General features: G+C 42.7%; 1 protein-coding gene across 2 annotated transcripts in view; it reads right to left on the bottom strand.

The window, feature by feature from the left end:
* RAB31 (RAB31, member RAS oncogene family) overlaps nt 1–12,526 on the bottom strand; it is a 133,804-nt gene that overhangs the window by 7,438 nt on the left and 113,840 nt on the right. Inside the window, exons 6-7 of one of the 2 annotated variants that reach the window (XM_087438917.1) lie at nt 9,133–9,242; nt 7,035–7,511 (exon numbers count right to left, since the gene is read on the bottom strand). In XM_087438917.1, coding sequence (XP_087295043.1) covers nt 7,183–7,511; nt 9,133–9,242 — 439 coding nt within the window. In that variant the 3' untranslated portion in view covers nt 7,035–7,182. Of the gene's footprint in view, nt 1–7,034; nt 7,512–9,132; nt 9,243–12,526 lie in introns of those variants that run through there. The other variant, XM_014780328.2, reaches the window with a different exon arrangement.

Here is a 12,526-nt window from a genome sequence, read left to right as displayed (position 1 = left end):
CTAGTTGCTGTATGTGGGACGCGGCCTCAGCATGGCCGGAGAAGCAGTGCGCCGGTGGGAGCCCGGGATCCGAACTCGGGTCGCCAGCAGTGGAGCGCACTCACTTAACCACCAAGCCACGGGGCCGGCCAGCACTATTTACTCTTAATAATGACCTTCAAGCCTCTCCATTTAGAAAGGGTGTCTCTATGGAATACTGCAGTGGCTCACAATCATGGAACTTTGCCCTCAGAATACAGAATGGGACCAGGGGAGACACACATGACATTTGAAGCCGTTCTCTGAACTTTTGCTGCCAAAGAGAAGACAATATTGGAATTACTAGATGATCTTGGATATTAAAGAGTCGAGATTTGAGGAATAAGCTAACATTCTACATTGGACCCAAATGGCTTAGGAGACAGGAAGTAAATTTAGTCAGGTGGCTTGCAGAAAGTCCAAGTCAGGGAAAACGAGAGCCTTAACTTGGGTGCAGTGGAGAGAAGTAGCAAACAAAGATGGACAGAGAACTACAGGAAGACACCTGGCAGGACGTGACAACTGATTGGAAGCAGGGGTGTGTGTGTGTGTGTGTGTGTGTGTGTGTGTGTGTGTGTCTGTGAAGAGAGGGATAAAGAAAACTGAAGTTCAAAGTCTAGGGAGCTGAAGGAATGGTGATGCTCCAACAGCGACGGAAATAAGGGGAAGGTCACCATTGTCTATTAGTCCAAGATGCCAGATGTCTTCAACATAGAGGGGCTTAAGCTACCCTAAAATCATTATGCTTCTTTATGATTCAAAAGCATTTTTTCTTTTTATTTATTTATTTTTAATTAATAGACTTATTTGGGGGGGCAGTTTTAGGTTTACAGAAAAAATTGAGCATAAATTACAGAGAATTCCCATATACTTCTCCCCTTCATCCTCAATTTCCCCTATTTTAACAACTTGTGTGAGTGTGGAACATTTATTACAATTGATGAGCCATTATTGACCATTATTAACTAAAGTCCATAGTTCACATTAGGGTTCATTCTTAATGTGGTACATGCTATGAGTTTTGATAATGAACAGTAACATATATTCACCATTACAGTATCGTACAGAATAGTTTCACTGCCCTAAAAATTCCCTGTGCTTCATCTATTCATCCCTCCTTCCTGCCCCGAGCGCCTGGCAACCACTGATCTTTTTACTGTCTCCGCAGTTTTGCCTTTTCCAGAATGTGATATAGTTGCAATCATACAGTATGTAGCCTTTTCAGACTGGCTTCTTTTACTTAGCAATATGCCTTTAAGGTTCTTCCATGTCTTTTCACGGCCTGCTAGCTCATTTTTTTATCACTGGATAATATTCCATGGTATGGATATAGCCCTTTAATTTTTTATTTTAACATTTGAAAATTATAAGACACAAAAAACACAAGCCACAAAGGAAAAAAATCTAATAAACTAGACTTCATCAAAATTAGAACTTCTGCTCTTCCAAAGACATTGTCAAGAAAATGAAAAGACAAGCCACGGCCTGGGAGAAAATATTTGAAAAACAAATATATGATGAAGAATATGTATCCAAAATATATAAATAATCTTTAGAACTCCATAAGAAGACAAACAACTCAAGACGAAATGGGCAGAATTTGAACAGACACTTCACCAAAGAAGGCACTAGGATTGCAAATAAGCACAGGAAAAGGCACTCAACGTTACTAGTCACGTGGAAGATGGACATTCAAACCACAAGGAGATACCACCACACACCCATTAGAATGATCGAAATTTCATTAACTGACCATGACGAGTGTTGGCGAGGATGTGGAGCAACTGGAGGGCTCCTACATGGGTAGTGGGAAGGGAAAATGCTGAAACCGCTTTGGAAAACAGTTTGGCAGTCTCTTAAAAAGTTAAACATTGCCTATCAGGTAAGCCAACCATTCCACTCCTAGGTATTTACCCACACAAAGACTTGTACATGAATGCTCACAGCAACCTCACTTGTAACTGCCCAAAAGTGAAAATGACCCAAATGTTAGGTGAATGGATTAATAAATTTTTACTCATGCAATGGAATACCACTCAGCAATAAAAGGAAGTCAGCAAAATCCATACTGTGTTCAACTCTGTAAGACAACTTATCTAATTTCTTGAATAAAGGAATTGCATGAGGGAAAAAAAGAGAGAAAGATGGAAAGGGAATCTACTGCTTCAGAAAGGCTTAAAAGACATATCAACTAACTACCGTGTGTGGAATTTATTTGCATTCTGATTCAAACAAACTGTAAAATGAAACAAAAAAACCATTTATGACAATTATGAGCTATTTGGAAATTTGGACACTGAATATTTGATGATATTAATATATGATAATAGCATTATGATTATTAATGTGATAATGTAATTGTTGTTATGTAAAAAAAGGTTAAATACTGAAAATACTTACAGATAAAATGATGTCTGAGATTCCCTTCACAATAATAGAGGCAGGGGATGGGCGGGGGGAGTCAGGGTAGAGACACAACCAGCTTGGTCTGGAGTACATGTCTTTTCACTATGTTATTCATTTTACTGGTGTACATGTTTAAAATGTTTCATAATAAAGTCTTTTTTTTTTGTTCCCTGGAACCTCACCACCCTGACACAACCACTGTTAACATTTTAATGTGTATGTATCCTTCCGATCTTTACCCAGAAGACTATATTATTTACTATTATAAATTACATGGTTCATATTTTATGAAATCAGGGTATTACACAAACTACACTATAACATTTGTTTCACACTCAACAATTTATCTCTTTATGTCAGTAAATACATATTTATATCATCATTTTAATCACTAGTTTATACTGATGTACCATGATTTTTTAAAAATTATTTCCCAACTTTTGGACAGTTAAGTCATTTCCTGTTTTTCACCATCATGAATAATGTTACCATAAACCGCCGTACGCACTGAGAAGTGACACGGACTAGAATTTGAGAGCAAGGGCTCTGGAGCCCCACTGCCTACCCCCTAACCCTGGCCCTCTCACTTACTAGCCATGTGACCTAAAGCGAGTCACAATCCTCTCCATGCCTCGGTTTCCTCATATGTAAAATAGGGAGGATCACAGTGCCTATTTCAAGGATAAATTTCAAGGATAAACTAATGAGTTAAGACATAGTTAAGCAATTGCAACAACAGCACAGGAGAACTTGTTATATGTTAAACATTATTACTACATTTTGCACACCTGATCGATTTCTTCTCTAGAATCCTTGGGATAAAAGATATGCATGTTTAGGGCTTCTGACATCCAATTTGCCCATATTCCGAAACCACATTACTTCACAGACGTCTCCTATTATTGCATTTGCGAAATTAACTTTTTTGGTGGAAGGAAAGTGGACAGGCTTGTTTCTGTCCTTTCCTTGTCCCTTAATAGCTAAACTTACCTTCATTTGGCAGCTTGCTGTACTATTATAAAATTTGCAGATGTTTCATTTTGTTTTCAAATTTCTTTAACCGGCTCCAACCAAAAGTAACTAACTACCCAGGGAATTTCAAAAATCCAGTGGACTTAAAATAGCTAACACTCTGTGCAACAAATGATGACAGAACAAGACATGATTACTGCTCACAAGTCTTAACTTCCCGTCTTTCATATTAACACCCTATTCTAATTTTTCCAAACCAACATTCTTGTAACTCTAATTATATTCACTTTAGAAAAACAAATACTTCTCACCTTGTTCTAACAACAACTAACAAACAACCTAGTTTAATAATGTCTTCAGTGTCTCCAGATGTGACTTTCAGGGGGAAGCCTCATGTTCTCTTCTCTACAGTCAGCATTCAAATCAACTGAAGAAGAAGCAACAGCTGTCTGGCCGGAGGTCTGTCCCAACCAGACACATCTCTAGTGGGCCTGCAGCCCCACCTCTTTTTGCCCTCAGGGAGAGTTAAGAAAAAGAAAGATATTTGAGTTGAATAATTAAAATCCACAAACCAAAACTTGTGTTCCTCACACTCCAGAATCCAGTCTGCTAAGCTCACGACAAATCCAGCCCCAGAGAACTTGTTCCTGTGCAAATCTTCCTCATTCCAGGAAAGGGACCCCTGGGCGTGCCTCTCGGTTCTGCTCTCCTCAGCCTCATTTCCAGCCCCTTACCCAGTGCCACTGAGTTCTACTTCCAGACAATTTCTGAAGTTCACGTCCACTTGTTTCCACCCTACTCCAAGTGACATTTCCTCCAGATTACAGTAGTCCCCGGATATCCATGGGAGATCCAGTCCAAGACCCCCGTGGATGCCTGAAACAACGGACAGTGCCCAACCTTATATACACTATGTTTTTTCCTATATGATAAACTATAAAGTTCAATTTATAAGTTAGTCACAGTAAGAGATTAACAATAATAACTGATAATAAAATAGAACAATTATAACAATATACTGTAATAAAAGTTACTGTAGATCTTAGCAATCTCAGCATACGATTTTTTTCTTTTCCTTATTAAATCAAGAACTTGCACTTTTTCACCCAAAGGAAGCACTTTATAGCTTCTCTTTGGCATATCTGAATTGCCAGCTTCACTACTCTTGCACTTTGGAGCCACTATTGAGTAAAATAAGGGGTGCTTGAACACAAGCACTGTGATACTGCACAGTTGATCTGATAACCGAGACGACTACTAAGCAACTAACAGGGAGGGGCCGGGGTGGCGCGTACAGCGTGGATATGCTGTGCTAAGAGATGAGTTACATCCTGGGTAGGACAGTGAGGAACACGGCAAGATTTCATCACACTACTCAGAATGGCACGTGATTTAAAACTTATGAATTATCTCTGGAATTTTCCATTTAATATTTTCAGATTGCAGTTGACCAAGGGTAACTAAAACAGCAGAAAGTGAAACCACAGATAAGGGAGGACTACTGGACTACAACAGCATCCTAACTGAGTGAGCCATTTCCAATCTTTCCTCCTCCTGATACATTGATCTTTTTGTCAACGTAAACTGGATATGCCACACCCCTGCTTAAACCACTTGAAGGGCTTCCAGCTGCATTCAGCATATCACCCCCTCCTTTCCATTACAAGGCCATGCAAGGACCTGGCTCAGTCTCTAAGCCTGTCTCTCAGCGCTGTCCCTGAGCTCCCCACCTTGCAGTCCACTGGCTTCCTTCCTCTCCCTTAAACGCACCACATCACCTCCCACCTCAGGAACTCAGCTCTGGTGTTTACAGCCTGATAGCTCTTCTTGAGCTCTCTGCCCAACTGGCCTCTTCTCATTTTTCAAGTCCAGCTTAAAATCAATTTCTTGGGGACACCTCCTCTACCCAATCTAGAGTCCCCACCTGTTACTGTCCCCACAGTCCTTGTAATGTACAGCATTACAACGTGTAATTATACACCTGTTTGACTCTGCCCACAGCCCATCCACTCAAGTGTCAATTTGTTTTGATCGCCATGATGTCCCTGGTGTCTAGCATGGCGCCTGGCTCACAAAAGAGTGTAGGATACATCTGTCGAATAAACGAGTGAAGAGAAACCAGGCCTCTCTAATTAGCTAGTATTATCCAACCTTAAGTCCCTGTAGAAAAGTGACTACATTTCACTTGATCTGTGAACCCACTGACACATTGTCTCCTGGAACATCAAGAGATGAGGCTGAAGATCCAAATTCAAAAACCTGAATTTGGCACTATCCTATTTATTAGTCTCAGCTAGTATGACAGAATGTGACAGAGTAAGATCTGCTCCGGAGATTGTGCAGTCTCGCCACAAGAGTAAGAGATGAATATCTGAAACACTTGGAGAATCATTTAAAGAGGGAATGTGTTCCAATGTCAAAATGATGGCGTGGACTGTTAAGAAACCTCAAATTAAAGGCAGGAACCATTGTGAGAGTCAGGGCAGATGAAGACTTCATGAAGGGAGGAGATCTGAACTGTGCCTTGAAGGAATCAAGGTTTGCAGGGATGAGCATCACACATCGGTGCGGAGTGAGCAAACTCAGGGAGGAAGGAATGAAGACCAAGCCTGCCGAGGAGCAGACACCGGCCTCGGAGCTCCATCCCCTGCCTTTCAAGTTACGATGACAGAGACAGGCTGAGAGGGTAGCTGCATAAGGAAGACCATGAAGATTTTGGGTTTTGATTTTCATACTGTAATAAGTAAACAGCAGCAGAATATTCTTTGTGTTTTCCTACACCAATTTAAAAACTCAAATGTACAATAATTTTCTTGGCCAAGAACTTTTCTTCCTATATTTTAACTCAAAGAGCAAACCTTTAATGTTCAAATTAATGGTATAAGAACCCAAGAAAGTACAATGGACTAGCCTGGGTGGAACTGCATGGAAGAGAATTAGCCACACGCAGCAGAGTAAAGAAGCTCCAAACATGGGATTTAGAAAAGGGACCTGGGGGGCCGCCAGGCAGAGGACAGCACCTTCTGGGAGGACAGACTGTGCACAGACAACTCCAAACAGGGAAGCCCCTAAATCCTCTACAAGGTAGCTTCCGTCTTCGAAAACAGGTGATATTTTGTCAAACAATTTCCAGTTAGAAAATACATTAACTCCTGTTCAGAAAGCACAGTTGTCTCATTTCTGGTTTACAAACACTCAGGGAATGTAAAAGAGCAACATGTGTCTCTCCCTCTAAGTCAATGTAAATTAATTGTAAGTACCCCTTTTGAAAGGGTTTTTATTCTCACTACTCTTGATTTTTCATTGCATCTTTTCTCCCAGGTACGTTTGTCACTGGAACATTGCTTTGGGGAGCACAGGTGTCAGCAATGTCTCATTCTATTTTGAGCTCAGGGAGGAGCAAGTGGAATACAAGTAAGATTGGGGAAAAGGAAAATAGACGAAACGTCGGCTGCACTACGTTACGGGTACCCAGTGCTGCCTTTGAGATGAACCTGTATTCAGCCTGCCACGCCCCGGTCCCAAGAAATTCGCCTGAAGGAAAAAGAGGCTGTTAGGCACCAGCGCTTACAGTACACATGTGGAGAGAGACCTTGCCGCGGCCTGGCCTGCGTATCAACAGGCTCTTTGCTAAGGCAATTTAACCAAAATGTAAGGAAACAGAAACAAACAATTGTTTATTTGACGTGGAAGATGAGGTGATACAAGTATTCTACAGCTTCCATAGGAATTAATTATTTTGAGCCATAATTACCTGGTGCTTTAAGCAATACACTTGTTTTTTCTTTACCAGGATCTCAGGAATTCCTTATTCAAAGTCCCCATCACTCTGAGCCAGAAATATTGCAGATGCGTGAAGGGACTTATACTGGCTGGATCACAGAGAGAAACACCTTTTAAATTAAGATATTGATACTTGCTGCTTAGGTTTGTTTTCTTCTTTGAGGTCCTTATTTCATTTTTTATTTTAATAATGACTTGCATAAGCCTCAGGAGGTCTCCTAGCTCAGGCAGAGACCTCAAGCTGAACTTCAAGTACACGGAGCGCTGCGCTTCCTTCGCTGAGCTCTGCCCACTGCACCGTCTTCCCCCCAGGGCCAGCGCTGCGGAGAGGGCTGGAGAAACACGAGGAACTGCTCAGAGGAGGGGCGTGGATGTCACTGTCATCAGGAGCTCTCTGGCTTCAGGAGTTAAAACCACTAATAAAGCGAAACATTCAATAGCTGTACAACTAGCCTAACACACCAGAAAAGCTCAACATCCCCGGAAAAGAATGAGTTTGGTCAGGAAATAAGAGGGCAATGGAATGAGTTCAAGCCCAACTCTCTTAGACGTCACCCAGAGTTCTGCAGCCACAGAGGGCAGCCGAGCAGTTTCCTCACGGCAGAGCACTGCACCACGGCCCATTTCCAGGAAGGAGCAGGAGTCTGGGGAGATGGGGTTTCCAACTTTAAGTTACAACCCTGGCTCTCTAGCGTTCACCCACTCAGGTCAATGAGCTTGGAGAACACCATTCTGTAGAGAGTGCGAAATAGCAGGAAAACGAATGCTTCTGGAGGAGGAAGGCAGGGAAGGTGGTGTGGACACCCGTGAACAGGGCCGGGGGCTGTGGAGGGCTGAGCTGCATTCTTTGGTGCATTTCTGTACCGTGCCAGAGTTCCCCATCCCCAGTGAATTCCCCGTCAAGCCAAGAGAAACAAACAAAATATTCCCTGCTGTGGGTTCTCAGAGTCTACAGTAATGAACCAAACCCAGTTAAAAGGAAATCAATCTGTTCTGGGAAGCGGCCCCCTCTGACTTCGAGAGCACCGCCAACAATGACCTCAGGCAGAAGAGAGATCAAACTATCAGTTTCCTTTCTGGAATTGTCTGGAGCCAAAATATTTGAGAACAACTGCCAACTGTTCAGGGGTTCAACTTTTCCTAAGGTGGGTACCCCAGGACTTTGTGCCCCAGCACCTCACTAAACACTTACACTTCTTGCAAAGTGCCCAATTACACTCTGAGAGCATCTCAGGACACAGTTTCCCAAGAGCAGGTGGCCTCTGAGGGGCCCCAGAAGAGAACGTCATTACCAGAGAAGCTGCAAAGGTAAAGTCTGGCCATCAGCTGGGAAACAGATCTTAGATGAAGGTTATTCATGGGGAACCAGCATAAAGAAAGGGAAGCATAACATGGCGCAGAACTGGAGACGAAGGGAGCCGTCTCCTTCCATCAATTAGCTGATCAGACTGAAGAAAATCTTTAAACATCGACTCTCCACCCAATTCCCAACTTCAGGTCATGGCAGATGGAAAGACTGTTTTTTGTTGATGATCACCAATAAAAGAAATTACTAAGTTTCTCTTACTTTGTTTGCCTAGAGTCATTCAGTTTGATGGGTGACTTCGGTTTTCTATACCTGATCACTGTCTACTTTATTTCTCCTCTCCTCGACACACTAACATAAAATGCTATCGAAGAGATAATTTTTTAATTAAAATAAATTTTATTTTGCAACACGGTTACTTCATTTCGATTCACAAAACATAGAATCAACAGGTCAAAGCACAGAATTATGGAAAGTTAGAATTGGGAGGCACAATATAGGTCAGAATTAACAAGTGTATGCTTGTAGGTTTTACATCCACAGCATCAAACAAATTCACACAGAGGAAAAGCTCTATTTCAGAGTTCTACGATTTCATCCTTTACGGTCAGAGCATAAAATGTAAGCCAACAACCTCAGGTACTTACTGATTCCTTGAAAGAGCTCTTCAATATTAATAGCATTCTTTGCACTTGTTTCAACCACGATGGCACCTATGGACTCAGCATATTCCTTAGCATCCTTCAAGGGAACCTCCCTGGAAAAGAAGCCAAACCCAGATAGAAATGAACGCTCATTTGTAAAATATAAATAACCCCAACAGATCAAACAAAAGGCTCACATGGGAAAAGCTCCTTTATTTTCCTGTAGAATAACAACTCAATTGCTCAGAAAGTATTGAAAACCTGGTATGGGTGAGACTTTTTAGAGTTTAAAACCTGGTCTCCAGCATCCATGGAGGCAAGATATGCATATATAAAATATTGTCCCCAGTCCCACAGAGGGAAAAATTCCAGAACAGTAGGAAAAATCATTATGAGTATGGCAGTATACATTCCGGCTTTCAGAGTTAGTGTTGATTTCAAATTTTTTTCCCCATAATAATGACTCAATATTTTTAAAAAATTGTATGTGTGTGCACAAGCACATGCTCATATGCCCTTGTAAGACTTTCCAAATATTGTCTTTCACAAATCAGAGAAAATATTGACATGATTTGAAAGTTTGGAAATGAACATGGTTAGCTACAATGGCTACGATACAGGACGGCCTATTTGGACTTTCACCTTTAAAAGGCTGCTCCTGCAAAGGTTTTATGATATGAACTCTGTTTAAATGAATAACCTAAAAAGACATTTATTGATCTACTTTTAATGTGAAGATACTGTGGTGGATCCAAAGATAAAAAAGACACAGTTTCTATGCTCCAGAAATGTATTCATTTATTCAACAAATATTTATTGAGCAGCTATCTTGTAGGTGCCAGAGAAAACACTAGTCCCTGCCTTCTGGAATATACTTGAGAGCAAAGGCCAAAACATCCAATGGTCACTCTAATCCACAGCATGGTAACATCTATGATATCTGGATAATAACGGCACCAATAAAGTGCTTCAGGAGTAGAGGGGTACAAAGTGATGCACTTTGATCCATGGAACCCAGAAAGGTACCCTGGAGGAGGTCACCTGAAGTGAGGCCATGAAGGGCAGAGAGAACACAGATGAGAACTTGTGAGGCAACAGCCTGACAAAGACCTGCAGTGGGGAGTACCCCAGATACGAGTAAAAGTCGATTCCGCACACAACGCTGCCTTGGGTGTAAAGGATTTATCAGTGAATGATTTGGTGTCTGAATGGAGAGAAGGTCGGAAGGACAGGAGCTGAAAGAGAGGGTCTGGCAGGAACTGTGGGGGATGGGCAGGAACACACCCCATGGCCACAGAAGAACAGTGACAAGGCCAGCTCCACATTCTAGGAAAGCAGTGCACAAAATGGGCTAGAGTGGAGGAGTGCGAGAAGACGCTGTATGCTCCTCTAATGCTGTCGGCGAGAGAGAATACAATGCTGGACTAGAAGGATGGCTGTAGGAAATGAAAAAAGGGAGGATAGAAAACAGAAACCGGGAGGGGGTGAGGCGACTTTCTCCATCTCCCCATCTCCCTCCCTTTCCTCCATCCCCTCCAAATTCCTCAGAAATAGTTTTAACTGGTTTGTAAAGTTACTGGGAAAATTCTACCTGGGCATTTAAATTCTTTATGTACCCCAAATCATACAAGAGGACTGTCCAGGTCCTAGCTGGAAAAGGGCCTAACTGGAGGCCACCGTACTAAAGACAGCTGTCCAGACTCCACGCCAGAGAAAAGAAGCTCTTGAGCCGTGTCAGCTGGAATCTGTACTTCCGTAGTCTTTCTTGCCAAAGACATACTGGGAAAAATTATGCTCTATGGGTCTACTCTCTGGATTGTTCTAACAGACAAGCCCTGGCCTCTCACAGGTATTAACAAAAACCAAGTTTTTTGGTGGTGATGAATTTTACATTAGAAACACTCCAGAAAAGAGCTTTTCTATGTTCATTTTGGCATGTGATCCTCTTTTTTATTTCTTCCTGGAAGTCTTTATGGAAAGGTGGGGCTCATCTCTGCCCCAGTGTTGGACAGATAAGACAGGTTGTGGCCTGCTAATCTGTGCCTGGGGTGGAGGCGCATCTGGCAGTCAAGGAAGCTTCAGAGACCCGCAAGTGAGAGAAGGTTACGTACACATTAAAGGCCTCCTTAGCTCCCCTCTCATCAGTCTCATTGTGGGACAAAGAAGAGTAGACTAGGTTTTGCCAGGATTAAGGCAAGAACAAACTTGCAACACAATCCAAAATATCCACCCTCAGTATAACAGTAAATCAAGATGGGCTAACTACCTCACAGCTTACAACGCCGGACCTTAAACTGGAGAGATGAGAAAAGTGTGTCCTCATACTTCTCCCACGTTTAGAAACGGGTCTCGTTAAGTAAACGATTTGCCGAAGATGATAGAGTGAATTCGGGGTGGAGAGAGGGTCTCACCCACAGTCTAACCCAAGGCCTCTGGTTCTGCCCACCTTGCTCCTGTCAGGCCTTGACAACACAACCACCCAACTGGCACCCATACTCCAGAGGCCCTTCTTTCTATCTTTATAGACAAAGAACATGTAGGTTTCAAAATGTCCCCAAACTACACTGGAGTCAGCAGTGGAGGCTTGGGAGGGGCATGTGCCATCCTCCTAAAGAACAGGTTCTTACTCTAAGAATCTGGAAGGCCAGTGCTAACCCCTCTAATATGAACTGAAATTAGAAGGACCAACCACTCTTGGGTCTGCCAAAATACATTTCCACTACTGTGGTATAATAAGAAATATGTATTTGGTCTTTGTCCTTGGTTCTTGGCACGGAGCTCCTAAAACCCACCAGTTTCCTGAGAGAGAGGTCTGTCTTTCATTATTCATAAAGAGCCCCACTAGACTATACCTGAGTTGCTGATAGGGAGGGGGTCCTGGAAAGCTTTAGGATGGGGACTGGTCACCTGGGGAACCAACCACAAGATTGGAGGGTTGGAACTTTCAGCCCCACTCCCCAACCTTTAGGGAGGGAATAGGGGCTGGAGTTTTCATCGATTATGACTAAGTAATGAAGCCTGAATAAAAACTCTTGAACACAAGGCTTGGAGAGCTTCGGGTTGGTGAACACATGGATGTGCTGGGAGGGTGGCATACCCAGAGAGGGCATGGACGCTCCGCCCCTTCCCTCAAGCCTTGCCCTCTGCATCTCTTCCATCCGGCTGGTCCTGAGCTGTATCCATTATAGGAAAACTGTAATCATAAGTCTAGTGCTTTCCTGAGTTCTGTGAGTCCATTCTATCCAATTATCAAATCTGAGGCAGGGGGTGGTCATGGGAACCTCCAAATATGTAGTCTGTTGGGCAGAAGTGAGGGTAACTTCGGGATACCCAAGACATGCAGCTGGCATCTGAAGTGGGGGGGGGGCAGGTTTGTGGGACTGAGTCCTTAATTTGT

Source organism: Ceratotherium simum, chromosome 14, assembly GCF_057802395.1.
Source record: "Ceratotherium simum simum isolate JZ-2026a chromosome 14, ASM5780239v1, whole genome shotgun sequence".
In the NCBI taxonomy this organism is placed as follows: Eukaryota; Metazoa; Chordata; class Mammalia; order Perissodactyla; family Rhinocerotidae; genus Ceratotherium; species Ceratotherium simum.
The sequence above is the reverse complement of the archived record's forward strand: the minus strand, read 5'-3'. Positions and strand labels throughout refer to the sequence as shown.